Source organism: Peromyscus maniculatus, chromosome 7 (assembly GCF_049852395.1).
Source record: "Peromyscus maniculatus bairdii isolate BWxNUB_F1_BW_parent chromosome 7, HU_Pman_BW_mat_3.1, whole genome shotgun sequence".
In the NCBI taxonomy this organism is placed as follows: domain Eukaryota; kingdom Metazoa; phylum Chordata; class Mammalia; order Rodentia; family Cricetidae; genus Peromyscus; species Peromyscus maniculatus.
The window spans coordinates 52,941,655-52,957,904 of NC_134858.1; the positions used below are offsets into that span (position 1 = coordinate 52,941,655).

General features: G+C 37.4%; 1 protein-coding gene across 3 annotated transcripts in view; it reads right to left on the bottom strand.

Moving 5' to 3' along the window:
• Positions 1-16,250, bottom strand: part of Scaper (S-phase cyclin A associated protein in the ER) — a 369,576-nt gene that overhangs the window by 307,417 nt on the left and 45,909 nt on the right. For all 3 annotated transcript variants that reach the window (XM_016004546.3, XM_006971561.4, XM_076576323.1), the window contains exons 7-9: positions 13,659-13,775; positions 9,903-10,060; positions 1,953-2,212 (exon numbers count right to left, since the gene is read on the bottom strand). In XM_016004546.3, coding sequence (XP_015860032.1) covers positions 1,953-2,212; positions 9,903-10,060; positions 13,659-13,775 — 535 coding nt within the window. The remainder of the gene's footprint in view (positions 1-1,952; positions 2,213-9,902; positions 10,061-13,658; positions 13,776-16,250) is intronic.

Genomic DNA, 16,250 nt, shown 5'->3' on the forward strand with positions numbered 1-16,250 from the left:
AAATTGTATATAAATATCTAAAAAGTGTATGAGTTCTTAAGTCAAAGAAGAAATACTGGGAACCTTAACTTCAAAAAGGATACTTAACATTGACATTTGTAGATGGTTAAAGCAGAACAATTTCAATGGTTCAATGTCCTTTTTTAATGATACTAAATCCCAAATGAAGCAAGAGAACACCATCTGAGCCAATTATAATAAACCCGGTCAATTACAATCATTGTGACCTTAAGTGAAATCACTTTATTTCTGTCATAAAGAGATAAAGCAAACTGAACTATAGACAAAGAATGACTAAACAAGGAACACTGTTTACAAAGCAAAACAAAACAAAAAAGCTGCAATGAGGTCTTCCAAACACTTCAAGTCATGAAAGCCTAAGAAAGAACTGTCCCTAATGCAAACAGTAAAGAAGCTGGCCAGTGGGAGCACACACCTTTAATCTCAGCAATCTGGAAGCAGAGGCAGGTGGATCTCTGTTATTTTGAGGCTAGCCTGGTCTACAGAGTGAGTTCCAGGGCAGGCAAGTCAAGACAGAGAAACTCTGTCTCAAAAAAAAAAAAAAAAAAAAAAAAAGAAAGAAAGAAAGAAAAGAAAAGAAAAACAGTGAAGAAAAAAACCAAACGTACTACAAGATTCTATATGAAACCATCTAAATCAGGAACAAATAATCTACAAAGACAATCAGTAGGGCCATGCATAGTAGCATATTCCTGCAGCCAGAACTCAGGAGGATGAAACAGGATGATCAGGGGTTTGAAGTCAGCTTGGGCTACACAGCAACACTGTCTCAAAATAAAAAAGCAAACAACAAATCAGCCAGTCATGGTAGGATAGAACTGCAATGTTAACCCCTGAAAGGCTGAAGTAGAAGGTTAGTTAAGTTCTAGGCCAGCCTGAACTTAATTCACTTAATTCAGTCTGAACTAGTAATTCACCCCTCCCATAAACAAACGGGTAGTAGGCAAGATGGCTCAGTGGGTGCAATGCCAAACCAAGATGGCAGAAGGAGAAAAGCAACTCTTGTAAGTTGTCCTCTGACCTCCACAGGTATACCATAACACACACAAATAATAAGTGCAATCTTTTAAAAAAAATTAAGCTTTTAAAATTTTAACATAATACTAAAAACTTAAGACAAGTGTTCAGTTGGAACTTCCAGCTCACCCTTGCATGATCCAGAAAGCCTCATTCATGTTTCTCTCTCCAAACCCTGCCTACTCAGAGAATTTCCGAACAAAGAAAAGGCCCAGTTCCCCATTCTTGGTGGCTATTGAAGCTTCCTCTTCTGAAGTTGCCAGCTGCCCAAATCCCCGCCTAAAGTGCTCAGCTTTTGAGCATATTTGGGCACAAACCCAGCTAGTGGCAGATACATCATTACCCCTTATCTACAACCTATATAAGCTCACTGCTTTCGTTTGTGGACACAGCTTCTCTGGCCTCCATCTCTGGAACTGGAGAACCCACCCAGGAGTTGCTTTGCTCAAATAAACCTGTTTTATACTTTTTCAGTTTGGCTTGATCTGGCTTACTGTCTCAGCAGAGAAACCTATTATGGGGTGGAGGTGGGGGTGGGGTGTAGAAAACCTATTAACAATAAGAAAAATCTGAATATTGACCATATACTAGATAGTATATAAATGTTAATTTCACTGAACTTCATAATACAGCTACATAAAAGAATATATCTGTTTTCAGAAGTTACATGCTATGGTATAAAAGTAGATGGCTTTGATATTGGCAAAGTATAGACAGACATGCAGACAGAGAAAAAAAGAAAATGTAATAAACATTAACTTGTGAATCTAAGTAGGGGTAGATTCACCAACCTAATCTTAAACTTTCCCTAAGACCTCAACTTTTAAAATGAAGAATTAAGTGGAAAGGATGAGACATCCTATCACACACAGACATCTTTGAAAACAGTAGTGAGGGTTTTCACAATACATTACCTGAGTTCTCTCTGCAAGAGGATGGTCAGAAGAGTGTAATGAGTCTTTGGACAGAGATTCGAGAACAGAAGGTCTGTCTTCGACAAGATCACCTTTCTGCATCCTTTCTCCAGGTAAAAGGCATACATTTTCCTTATCACTGTCATCCTTTGATCTTAAGGTTTCTGTCACTAGTGAAACTCTTGGCATCACTGCTGTGGACCGGGGACGAACTGGCCTTCCTCTCTGAACAGTCTCCCATCCTTCAGCATCTTTCCGTTCTATGTAATTAAGGGAAGAAAATAAATCAAATTTTCTTTATATGATACTGCTACTCACATCACCAGTGAGGCTACCTGGAAAACGGGACCCCAAAAAAAGACACGGAGAAATGGACAAGATCTACATGAATAGCCTGGTCATGAGTGGGAACAATGAAGGGCGACAGTCGAGGGAAAGAGTGGGAGATCCTAGCTGGATCAAGAAAAGAGAGGGAGAACAAGGAATAGGAGACCATGGTAAATGAAGACCACATGAGAAGGTGAGAAGGGGAGGAAGCAAAGAGCTAGGGAGGCCCACGGAGATCCACAAAGATACCCCCTCAAAAGACTGCTGGCAATGGTCGCGAGACGGCAGGATCTGACCTACTCTGGTGATGGGATGGCCAGACACCCAAATAGTGGTGCCATAAACCCCATCCAAGGACTGAGGAATCTGAAGGCAGACATCCACGGCTGGGCCCCTGGTGGAGCACTGGGAGTCTAATTAGTGAGTAAGAAGAGGATTTATATGAGCGAGAATTGTTGAAGCCAAGGTTGGATAAAGCACCGGGACAAATAACCAAATGAATGGAAGCACAGGATCTATGAACCAAAGGCTGAGGGGCCCCCAACTGGATCAGGCCACCTGAACGGGTGAGACAGTCAGTTGGCTTGATCTGTTTGGGAGGCAGCTGTGCATTGGTGCCAGGTCCTGGGCTCGTTGCATGAGTTGGCTGTTTGAATCCTGGGACTTCTGCAGGGACACTTGGCTCGGTCTGGGAGGGGGGAATGGACCTGCCTGGACTGAGTCTACCAGGTCAACCCCGGTCCTCAGGGGAGACCTTGATTTGGAGGAGGTGGGAATGGGGGGTGGGCTGGGGGGAGGGGTGGGCGAGAGGGGGAGAACAGGGGATTCTGTGGCTATTATGTTGAACTGAATGGTGTTGTAAAATAATAATAATAATAATAATAATAATAATAAAACCAAAAAAAAAAATATATCGGGAAACCTATAAAATAGAAATGTTTTCCAATCTGATTTTATTAATTTCTCCTTTCTAATTGTTTTCCCAAAAATGTTTTAAGGCAAATTCTAGACATTATTGCACTCTTACTCAGTCTGTTTCTTAACAGAAAACATCTTTAATATTATTAGTATACTCAGCAAAAGTAATAATGCCATAAATCACATCAATTCTATATTCAATTTTTAGTCATGCTTAACTTTATCAAAAGTACATATTATTAAGTATATCTTGTTTGTATTTAAATATAATGCAAATTAAAAGAGAAATCATAAAATGAATAAAAAACAGAGGAGAAGATTGAATTATAAAATTAAAAGAATGTAACAAAAAATTTCATTTTTCAGTTAATTTAACCAGTTCCACTTCAAACCATGATCATTAATCACTTCATTCTTTAAAAGAAAGAAAACTATTACTGAAAACTTGGATCTAATCCATTGGTCATGACAGCCAACACAAATACTATCATAAATTAAACAACTGACGCAAGTAAAAAGTAGTATTTCAAAATTAAAACTATACAAAGGTCTCTTGGAAACACAAAATAGTTATAGACAAATTACATCTTCAATGAACCTTCAGTGAAAACTATATTGATAAATTATTCCCATAATAATAAATGTTTAAGAACAGCAAATCATGGATTAAACTGTCTGAGTTACTCTAAACAGAATGTTAGAACAAAAGTACAAAAGCTAAAAATTACACTCCCTTTCACAAGCTTATGTGTATAAATTTTCCACTACTATAAATTTCATTAGTAAAGTTGCATTCAACTCAATTCAATACACTAATTGAAGAAGAATTGAAATACTCCACCTGGTTGTGATTAATTACTTATCACAATATTAAGTTCATTATGCTTGATTAGAATAGTAATACTAGTGTTCAAGAGACAACCTTCCTGTAAGTTCCATGTTAGGTCTTGATGTTAAGATTATGCTAACATCATAAAATAAAATCTTTTCCCCTTAGGACAGATTTTCAAAGGTTTGATATTTTTATTTTACAATTTAGAAGAATTTATAGGTACAGTCATCTTGACCTATGATCTTCTTTGTGAAAAAGTATTTCAGATTCACATTTTTTTCCAAGATACTTATAAAGTCCTTTCAAGCTTCTCTAATTCTTATGATGCAAATATGAAGTTATAGTTTAAGAATTTTGTTAATTTCTTCTGATTTTCCAAATCTGAGGTAGAATACTGCTTTTAATACCCTATTACTATCTTATCAATGCTGGTACATTCTCTACAACATTCCTTTTTTCTCTTTTTTTCCTTCGTCCATATTATTAGAGTCTGGTCATTTTATTCATCTATTTGAAAAATATTTTTAACTTTATAACTATTTTTCTTTTTAAGTTTCTTAGGCTTAACCTTTTCTTTTGAAAATTCAAAGGGTATTTTAGTTTTTCTTCTTTTTCTCCTAAGTTCTTAAACATTCACCTTCATTCAATTCACTTTCTCCAATTTTCACTGAGATGTCCTTTCTGACATTATTCAGAAGTATCTTATAAAGTCCCAAATTCTTCAGAATTATACAGTTATTGTTTTACAATTTGCTTCCAACTTAATGTGATTAGTAACAGAATACATTGTATTTCTATTTTATGGAGGATATGCACATGTGCACTTATGGGAGTCAGAGGCCAACTTTCAAGGGTGTTCTCTCTTTCTCCCCTGTGGATCCTGGGATGAAGTCAGGTCATCAGGCTGGGCAGCAAGCCCTTTCCCTGCTGAGCCACCTCCCCAGCAACGCTCCACCTCCCTAATGATTTCAATCACCTGAAATTTCCTAAGACTTTCTGACAACCCAGTGTATTTTAATTTGGGTAAATGTTCCATGTATATGTATTTAGACTTAATAGCTCAGGTCATAAAAAAAGAACTTGAATGAAAATTGGCCTTTTTCTTGCCAAAAACAGCCATAAAAACTAGACAAAATATATAAACGAGCCGTTTAAAACACTGGAAAGCAACCAGCATAAGCATGTCTTAAGGAACTACAATTCCTGAGTGAAGGGAATGGCAGCATCAGACCTACATGCACCTTAGCATTTTGACTGAAGACATTTGGGATTGAGAGTCCAGTGAATTGAGTTCTAGCAAAAGGCAACATTCCTGGCTGGGTGAAACAGATATTAGAGTCCAGAGGCAAAGCCTTAAGGAAAATGGGGGATACTGCAGAAAAATAAGGAAAAAAATCTGTGTTCCATCTTCCCTAAGGTGCCTGACAGCTCCTCGGCTTTTTGTATACAAGGCAAGACTCCAAGAAAGCAACAGAAAGCAGCAGCTGGAATGTTAATAACAAGTTAAGCAAAAACTGAAGCAACTGTACAATGTTGGGAAACAAAACTGGAACTCAGGGATGGAGTGGGTTTGTGAGTACCCCGGGGTTTTCAATGGAAATCTCAAAAGGAATAACAGACCTAATACAATCTCAAGCCAAACCCTGATAGGATTAGAACACAGTACTCTGCCTCTTCTCTATCATCTTCTCAGACAGGAGAGGAAAAAAAAAGAAAACCTATAATTCTGTGTGTTTAGAGGATGGGGGGCAAGTATCTGTGTAGGTGTGTGTGAGGGAGGGTGCATGCGTGTGTGCGCGTATGTATGTGTGTGTGAGTGTGTGTGTGCGTGTGCGCGTGCACGCGCACATGCACATGCACATGCATACCAGAGATTGATTGTGGATGTCTCCCTCTATTGCTCTCCATATTTGTTTTATTAGGTATGTTGTCTGTGCATGGTGCCCATGGCAATTCAGAGGACAAGTTTCAGGAGTTAGCACTCTCCTTCCACTATGGGAACTAGAAACTGAACTCAGGTCATCAGAGTGACTACTGCCCAGGCCTATAACTCTTTAATAGCCTTCTCATTGTTGTGGCTATAGCCACTACCATTACAACCACTTGTTACTGTTGTGGTTGCTACCACCATGACAAACACTGCCACTGTCCCCTCCTCATATTCCCAGCTTGATCCACTGGTTATATAGCCTGGAGGGGCTGGGATATAAACGCGGGGCTGTATATATTTTTGTACCATTCACAATAGTGCTCCAAGTTCTGCACCAATCTCAAGTCTGGCATAAGTCCAAACGTAGGCTTTGAATTACAACTGTCAGGGGTTTCTGTTGAAAGGGAGGGGTAATTTATTCTCCCACCTAGGCCTTAGTGAGAACTGCTGCAGGTGAAAAGGTCACCAGCTGAGGCTGGTGCAAGTTGTCTGAGGCAGCCATGTCTAGTGTAGACCTGAAAAAGGAGTCACAGCTTCAGGTGCAGTGGTCCTTATAGCTGGAATAAAGCATTCTTGAATGGCAGATGATTTAAAACATCAGGCTGACTTACAGGCAGTCTCTCCATTTGCCCACAGGCTGTTCATCAGCATCACACTTGAAGCAGCATACATTAAAACGACTCTGACAGCTGCCTCTTGGGAAGTTGAGTGGCCACTTCTAAACAGTTCAAATTATTAAAAGAGGGAAACTCCAAGGAAGAGCTATATCAAGGAATTAACATTAAACCAGCATTCTTTACAGTGCTCAACAGAACCTTTTTCCTACTGTGTTGAACATCATTTAACTTCCTATCAAATATCCTTAAGGACAACTGGATATAAAAAGCCCAGGAGAACTTTAGTACTGAAGGATATTAGGGAAAAGAACTGTTTAAGAATTTGAAAATGACAAAAATATAAAGTGCCCCAAACATACAAATGGCTAATGATTGAAGAGAGGGCTTACTGTACTGATTGGATTAATGCCTGTACATACATGGTGTGGTGATATTTTATTTGTGATCTAACATATAAAGCTTACCTGAAGATCAGAATGGGGAGCCAAGCTACTAGTTAGCCATAGAGGCCAAGCAGTGGTGGCACACACCTTTAATTCTAGCATTCGGGAGGCAGAGGCAGACAGACGTCTATGAGTTCAAGGCCACCGTGGGCTACACAAGATTGATCCAGTCTGAAAGAGAAACAGAGCCAGGCAGTGGTAGCACATGGGCCTTTAATCCCAGCACTAGGGAAGTTGAGACAGGAAGTGATATGGCTGGGCGGAGAAAGAAATATAAGGCAGGAGGAGACAGGAACTCACTCTCTACTTAGGCTGAGGATTTCATAGAGGTAAGAACTTGGGGCTGGCTGCCCTGCTTCTCTGGTCTTTCAGCTTTTACACTGATATCTGGCTCAGATTTTTCAAAACAGCTGTGATAAGTGTAGAAAGACAGGGACGACCAGCAGCTGCTAAAAGCTTTTTTCTTTTTAATTGATTCCAATCCTAACGTCACCCAAACAAAAATGCATGTCTATAAGAAAGCTGACTTTAAATTGGGAATCTGAGATTTTCTATGGTTTTATCACAAATGTGTAATTCAGCATGGATTTACATTCATTCTTATATTCTGGTATCACCACTTACTCTAGCTGGATATCATTTTTTTTTTTTTTTTTTTTTTTTTTTTTTTTTTTTTTTTTGGTTTTTCGAGACAGGGTTTCTCTGCGTAGTTTTGCGCCTTTCCTGGAGCTCACTTGGTAGCCCAGGCTGGCCTCGAACTCACAGCGATCCACCTGGCTCTGCCTCCCGAGTGCTGGGATTAAAGGCGTGCGCCACCACCGCCCGGCTGGATATCATTTTTTAAAATCCAATACTAACTACATTTCTCAAAATTCATCAATACTTCACATAGGTTTATAAATGTTTTATGTTTGAGAATTTCATACATTTATATAATGTATTTTGTAAAATCTCCTCCTATTCTCTCCACTCTAATTCCTCCCCTATCCATCTACCATGTTTCCTCCTAATCTCATGTGCTCTTTTGTAAACCTACTGGATCCAGTTAGGGTTAGAATAGGACATGACAAGGTCATTGCCTGCATTAACTCAAACAGCTGTGACTGTTTACAGAAGATCAGTATGAAAATGAAGAAATCAAAGTCCCAGCAGGCTGGGGAAAGAGTTGATGGAACCCATCCCTAGTTGACACACCACTGGCAACTGATGGGAAAAAGTCAGTTTTCTTCTGGGATGTGGCCCCCAAGAGACTACCCATCCTCTAGTAGATGGCCTTACACCCAGAGAATTCACATTTTTAATGATAAAAAGTAAATTATGAATGTACTAGCTATATTAATAGATTAGACACACAGAACAAAAGATCAACAAGTTGGAATACATATCCATAGCAAGTATTCAGACTGAAGTATCAGAAGCAAAAGGAACAGTGAGGAATACATATACTTTGTTAAACATGTAACTCTGCCAAATTTGCTAACATTTAATATTCAGTATCTTTACTGATTTTGTTTTATGTACACACTTAGCTACTGCCATGAGCATGCTATGTCAGAAATAGAGGAACACATTTGTGTCTTCCCACAATGTCAGAATATATTGAGTAAGAATAAATTCACAAGGTAGGGTAGTTCAATTGGCAGGAATTTGCCTGATACTCTCACTTTCTTTGATAATCCTGACCAAATCAAAAAGATTTTTAATTCCAATTTTAATTACTAATATTAACTCTCAGGTCACACATTACACATCACACAATAAAGCTACCTATCTGTATGTAAACATGTAAGTTACAAAATGGCTCAAAAGGGATAGAAAGCAAGGGATTTTACAAAAGGTAGATTATTGAACCTATTATGAAAAGAAAAAGGAGAACATGGATATGATAAGATAAAAATGTCAATTATTGAATCTACTTTTTTAACGGAACTACTTGTTTTAAATAGGATAAGTAATGAAATTTTTGTCTGAGTTAATCAAATGTTACTGGACTGGACATTGTTAATACATATAATGGAGTTTTTTGTCTGAATCTGTCAAATGTTAATGGACTAGAAATTGTTAATATAATTCTTGACTATATATATTGTATATACTTATTGGATATAGTTCTTCTTGTATTAGTTATAAGCTTTTTTAATTTTAGACAAAAAAGGGGAAATGTGGTGATATTGTGTTCCCCAAAATATTGTGCACCCTAATAAACTTATCTGGGGTCAGAGAACAGAACAGCCACTAGATTCAGAGGCCAGAAAATGGTGGCACACACACCTTTAATCCTAGCATTCCAAAGGTAGAGATCCATTCGGATCTCTGTGAGTTCAAAGCCACACTGAAAACAGCCAGGCATGGTGACTCGAACCTTTAATCTCAGTACGAACCATAGAGACCTGGAGGTCTGTATAGACAGGCAGTGACAAGGAAGTCATATGGTTGGGTTTACAGCCAATGAGAAGGCAGAACAGAAAGGCAATAAAAAGGACAAAGGGGGCTGGAGAGATGGCTCAGAGGATAAGAGCACCCACTGCTCCTCCAGAGGTCCTGAGCTCAATTCCCAGCACCCACATGGTAGCTCACAACCATCTGTAATGAAATCTGGCACCCTCTTCTGTATACATAACAAATAAATAAAATCTTTAAAAAAAAAAAAAAAAAAAGGACAAAGGAAGAAGGTCTCTCTCTCTCAGAGGAAGGACAGCAGCGAATGGTAAGATAAGGTGGTCTTAGTTCTTGGCTACTTTTAATTACAGCTACATAGGTAAGACTAAATATAAATATATGAGGGGCAAGTTTTTTAAAAATATAAATAGCCCTTTATAACTACAGGCAGCTAAAACATGAATAAATAAAAATTTTAAAAGCAGTTAACTCAAAATCACTTGCCATTTTTGCGGGAAGTCTTTTGCATGGTTGTTGGTGCACAGGGTTGTGCAGGTGTTACATCAGATGTAGTAGAGCCCGTATGATGAGCCTTCACCTTGTCTGCCCAACTGACACCTGTAGGTGCCAGACATGGGGCATTTACTGTGCCAGGTAAATTCCTATTGAGAAAAGTAAACACATGTAATAAGTTAAATATCAAAGTAAGAATTGTAAAATCATAACATTATAAAAGTCTAAGTCTTCCCTTCTATTACTAGCTTTTATCAATAACAACATGTGTTAACAAGTCATTCTTGACTAAGGCTAAAACTGATGCTTCATTGGCAACATTCAATTTTGGTTCTTGAACACTGAGTAACACTATTATCTAAAGTTATTTTTCCCAAATCTTCACACTACCCTATCCACTATCTACAGTCACTTTAATAACTCACATTTATCAAAAATCTGTTACTAGCTAAGCCTGGAATTCTTTTCTTCATTAATTAAAGAATTATGACACAGTGAAAGTAAATTTATTAGAAAGCATTACAGATTCCTCAGGTCTGAGGAGGCCCCAGGACTATGAGACCACTAAAGGGCTCAGGTTTTTCTTGGGTTCTAGTATAACCTAACAGTGACATCCTTCCTTTCTTTTATTGGTCCAAAGCTGTTCATGTACCTCTTCTGCCACCAAAATTAGGTTCCCTATCTTGGTGTGCTGACACAGAAACAGTACTGCTGGCTAACAGGGATTAGGGTGCTCCTAACCCCTTTCATCTGTGGTGAAATAGGCAATGAGAACTCACTGCAAGTACAGAGACATAACCTACTTTCCCTCTCACTTTCTCCCTTCCCTGGGGCCTATGGCTTTGAAGATTCCCAAAATCTTAATTTTTTTTTCAGAAAAAAAATGACTCTGCTGTATATATACTAAATGGCTTGCTATTTAAATTTTGAGTTAAAATAATAAACAAAACCAAGCTTTATAACTAACATCTCAGTTAGTAAACACAACAACCCAAGAAGCATGAGATGTGGGTAGGTACTAAAAGCAACCTAAACCCTTTCTGATATGAACCATATCAGAAAGTAAAAAGAAGCAATGCATTTATACAATGATAATGAACAAGAGCACATGAAGAACAACCTAAGAACTTTATGCACAGAGGCACTGCCATGGCTAATACTGTCAGCTTGACAGAATCTAGAATCACCTAATAGACAACCCTCTGGGCGTGTCTATGAGGGAGTTTCTAGACAGGGTTAACGAGGGTAGGAAGACCCACCCAAATGAGGCCAGCATCACTGCATGAGTTGAGGTCCCAGACTGAATAAAAAGGAGAAAGTGAGTGCATATTAACGTTCCTGTCTCCCTCCCGCCCCCCTATCTGCTTCATGACTGCAGATACAATGTAATCAGCCACTTCCCATTCCCTGCCATGATAAATTGTGTCCCATCCCACTATAAGCCCAAGTAAATTTTTTAAAGCTCCCTTAAGTTGCTTTAGTCAGGTATTTGATAATGGCCATGAGAAAAGTAATTAATGCATGCATTAAAAGCCTCCAAACTCAAATAAATCTGCAGCATAAAATTCTTGGAAACAAACTAATGCACTGCAGCAAAGAACAAGTTCCCTTGTAAACACTCTTTTGTTTGAGAGAATGTAGTTGGTTCTGTTTGTTATGTATCTTTTCCCACCTGCCTAAGGTCCAAGTATCATATGATTCTTAAGACCATCAACATTCACCAAAGGGAACACTATCTAGGAACTCCTATAAAAGAGATTGAAAGCAAAAGTCTAATTCTACTGAACAAAAAATCAGCTTTTACTAAATGCCAGCTACAATGTTAGGATGCTCAAGATACATAGATATATCAAAGATCTTGCCTCAAAGTTAATAGCAGAGAAAATAAACATTAAAAAATTATAGTGCTGGGGAAATAAGCTCAGTTGGTAAAGTGTTCATCATGTAATCATGACAACTCTTCACATATATGTGCAACTTCACATATACCTATATACACATGAAAAATATAAAACCTAGCATGGTGATGCACATGAGCAGTTGGGAGGCTAAAGAAGAAGAATTATCACTCTAAAGTGACTCTGTGGTATATTTAAGATGGAGGGTGATCCCCATCTTAAAAACATTGTAGTAATCTGCAAATACAATAAAAATACAAGCACATCCAAGGTAATAATAAGTAAAAAGCTGTTAACTATGAAATGGTGGGTGTGACAGATAAGGCAATGTCAAGAATGATCAGGTTTGGGGGCCAGAGATGGCTCAGTGGTTAAATGTACTTACTACTCAATCATGAGGACCAGAGTTCAGATTCTGATGCCCTCTCCTGGCCTCCATGGGCACCTAAACATACACTATGCATATACTCATACAGACATACACAAATAAATAAAATAATCTTTAAAAAAAGAAAGATTAGGCAATAGAGGAAAGAGAACTGATGAAGCAAGCACTTGCCAGCCTTTCGTTAAATACACAATTAGGGCTTATATTAAAGAATTAGAGTAAAAACTCTTGCTTTAAAAGTAAATTTCCCACCCAGGCATGGTAGCACATGCCTATAATCCCACTTGGGAGGTGGAGGCAGGAAAATTATGAACTCAATGTCATCCTCAGCTGATTAGCAAGTCTAAGATTGTCTTGAAACACCATTTTAAAAGTCACAAAGTTAAAAATAATGGCAACAGGCACAATAACAATACTACAGAGCATATCGCTAATATGTAGGTCTTCCACATATTATTTAAACTATCTAGTTTTCAACAATGAAACAAATGAAAATCACACACAAAAACATTATGGCCCATTTATAGAAAACAGCAACAGAATTTAACAGACACAGCTTTTAAATTGACCCTTTTTGAGATCAAACGACCCTTTCATAGGGGTCACATATCAGATATCCTGCATATCATTTCAATTCATAACAGTAGCAAAATTACATTTATGAAGTAGCAACAAAAATAATTTTATGGTTGGGAGTCACCACAACACAAGGAACTGTATTAAAGAGTTGCAGCATTAGGAAGGTTGAGAACCACTGCTTTAATGTAATCATCAGTCCTACCCAGCTACAAATCCTGAGAGCTATAATAGTGAACCACCTGCAAGATGTGCCTACCAGATTTTTTTTTTATTTTATTCAGACAATTTTAAACATATACACAATGTAGGGAAAAGTGTTCTCAAATGGCCTTCGTCATTCATTCCTCTCCACTCTGGCTTACAACTTTCATGAAGAATATACAAAAATGCAAACTCATGAAATGAAACTGTCCATAATAACTAGCTCTTCACCACTGTGCCCATAGAAAAGCACATCCTATAATACCTGAGCTCAGCAAAAAAAAAAAAAAAAAAAAAATGACATCCAATATGTAATGGAGTGCTTTTGGAGTCCTCTTAGGTAAATGAGAAGACCCACAGACAAAACTTCTGAGTCTAAAAGGACCAGATCATCACAGATCTAGGCTTTTGTTCTTACTTTCTGTCAATTTGTGAGTAATAAAGTTACTTTCCCTGATTTTTTTTTTTTTTTGTGTGTGTGTGTGTAAATGCTAAGAAAGTATTACCAATCTCATAGTCTAGTAACTTTCTCTCAGATCTAAGAATCTGAACAGAAATTAGTGAATCTTTCCCTGGAAATGATACATTATTTTACCTACATGGGGTTGGTATCTATGAATATTTTTCTCATGGGATACGATATACTATACTATAATACTGTATTTTTTAAAATCATCTCACCCAAAATTTAAGCTTCTTCTTGCAGTTGATGTTACATTCATTCTATCTGTTGATGGGCTGGGAATCACATGACGTCCTGGAGACATCTTCTTTACTTCCCATGCCAGTGAAGTTGGTCTAATACAGAACATATAGTACATTACTTTAACAGAGAAAAACAGAAACAAACTAATCTTTCCTTTTGTCTGTTAATGAGCAAAACCATAGTTAAAACATGTTTTGATCCTGATTACCAGAAAGGTTCTATACTAACTTTAGAAGTTACTAACTTCTAACAAGCAAGAGTCGCTGATGGCTCACAGTACAGGATTTTCCACACAGCGAAACAACAGCAAGCACTACTTCCCTCAAAAGAGGCATGGGCTTACAGAAGACATGAGATGCAGTGCTTGTTTGCAACAGGGTACGTACATTAGGCAGCTCTGGTTGGCCAGGAACTTACTATGTATACCAGGCTTGCCTGGAACACAGAGATCCTCCTGCCTCTACTTCTTGAGTACTGAGAATAAAAGTGTGCACCACCAACTGAGATAAACTTAGTACGAATTACAAACTTCTCCATATACACAGAAAAAAATAAAGCAATAGTATTGATTCAGGTAATTTTGTAGATATCCTAGAGAATTAAGTTTGGGGAAAAATAATCAAAACAAAAAAATTAGTGAGGGTGAAAGGAAGAGCACATGAGAAAACATGAACTACTCTGCCTCTTAATCAACACAGAGTGGAAACACAGACACCATCACTCTTTATTGGAAAAGCTAAGTGGTGTAAATGACCTTCGGATCTCTATTCTCTGCCCCACAAATGGCTGACAGGATACATATCCTACTGAAATGTTTTTCTAAGCAACATCCTATATTCCCATTCAAAGCCTATCATTCCTCTCAGTCTCTCTATATCTTATTTTCCACGTGATGTAGTCATTAGATATTTTACCCTCTCACTCAAAAAGAAAACAACAACAAAAAGCAAATCAAAACACAAAACTGATTATTGATAGAAAATTCAGATAAAACATTATTCAAAAGCCCAAAGATTTAAATGAGTTGTTACCAAATCATCTTTCTGAAAGAAGTTATAGTCCTATAGATGAAAGACATTCTTTTCCATTCAACCTTGCCAACACTGGTATCTTTTTAAAAAAAAAAATGTTATTAGCAAAATGGCCCAATGCTGTCTTTGTTTTCTTTTTTAATTGTATATGTGTATTACTCTAACTAGTAAAGATAACATATTATCACCATTTGAATTTTTTCTTTTGGAGTTTACATTTTGGTATCTTTGGCTCAGTGTTTCTATTGGAATTTGTGTCATTTTCCAAATGATTTAAGAAAATTTATTGCTGCTGCTATCATGATACATTCTTATTGTTTTGTAAGTATTCCTTAAATTTTAAATTTATATATAGGTTTATTTTCTTCTTGCTAAATGAAGGACGTCAATATTTTCTTTGGTAGTTTCTAATTTCATCTCAAAGTCTTTATTTAAAATATAGCAATATAAATTCTTGTCAGGATTTTTTAAATATATGTATCTTCCTAACCTTTAAACCCCCAAATTAAGGATGATTTGAAGAATGATGTCATCACCAAAGACTAATGCCATCAACAGGAAATGTAATGCTGTTTTCCATATGTTGGAGCTGCTTCAGAGGCAGAAAGAAGATGTGTTAGTAACTAGTTAATATAAAAAGTGATGCCCTGAGAGCTGAGGAAATAGCTCAGTGAGTAAAGTGTCTGCCATGCACACATGAAGACCTGAATCTGGATCCCCAGGATCCAGGAAAAAGCCAGGTACAGTGGTGTGCATCCATCATCTCAGACCAAGGAACAGACACAAGCAGATCTGGCGCTTACTGGTCAGTCACTCTAGCTAACCCTGATAAGCTCCAGGTTCAATGAGAGAGAGACCTTTCTCAAAAAATATGGCAGAAAGTGATAGAGAAAGACACCCAACACCAACCTCTAGCCTCCACAAGTACACACATATGCATACATGCACAAATACTTGCATTGCACCCAAACAAAGCACACACACACAATCTTGGACCTAAGAATAACTCGTATTCTGTCTTGTTCTGCTGGTAATTTAAGGTAACTGGCTAAGAAAGCTACTTAATGCTAGGATAAGCAGTATCACAATAATTTTGAATAACTTATCTATGATAATGAAATGAGTTTTGAGATGTATTTCTCTCCTTGAATTTCCTACCTTGTCACCAGTAATTTTTAAGGAATTTGTGTAGTTGAAGTGTACATGAATGAAATCTCATGAATTACGTGACTGTTTTGACTCAAAGAATCAATGAGTCTCAAGTATTCCTGTGTGCTTTAAGTTCCTTCAGTCTAGGAGATGAAATACAGTAACCTGAAGTGATGTAAAGATAATGTTGAACAGTTAACTAGAGTATAATTGTATATATAATCTTTCTAGATTTCTAAAATTGTAACAAAATTTTCAGTAGCAAGTAAATATATAGAGAGAAATGGAAAAATCATTTCCTCACTGCCTACCACAATGAGAAGATATACTATGCCTTTCCAGAGATTGTTTTACTTCATGTCTTCCCTACACTTACACAACTGTTTG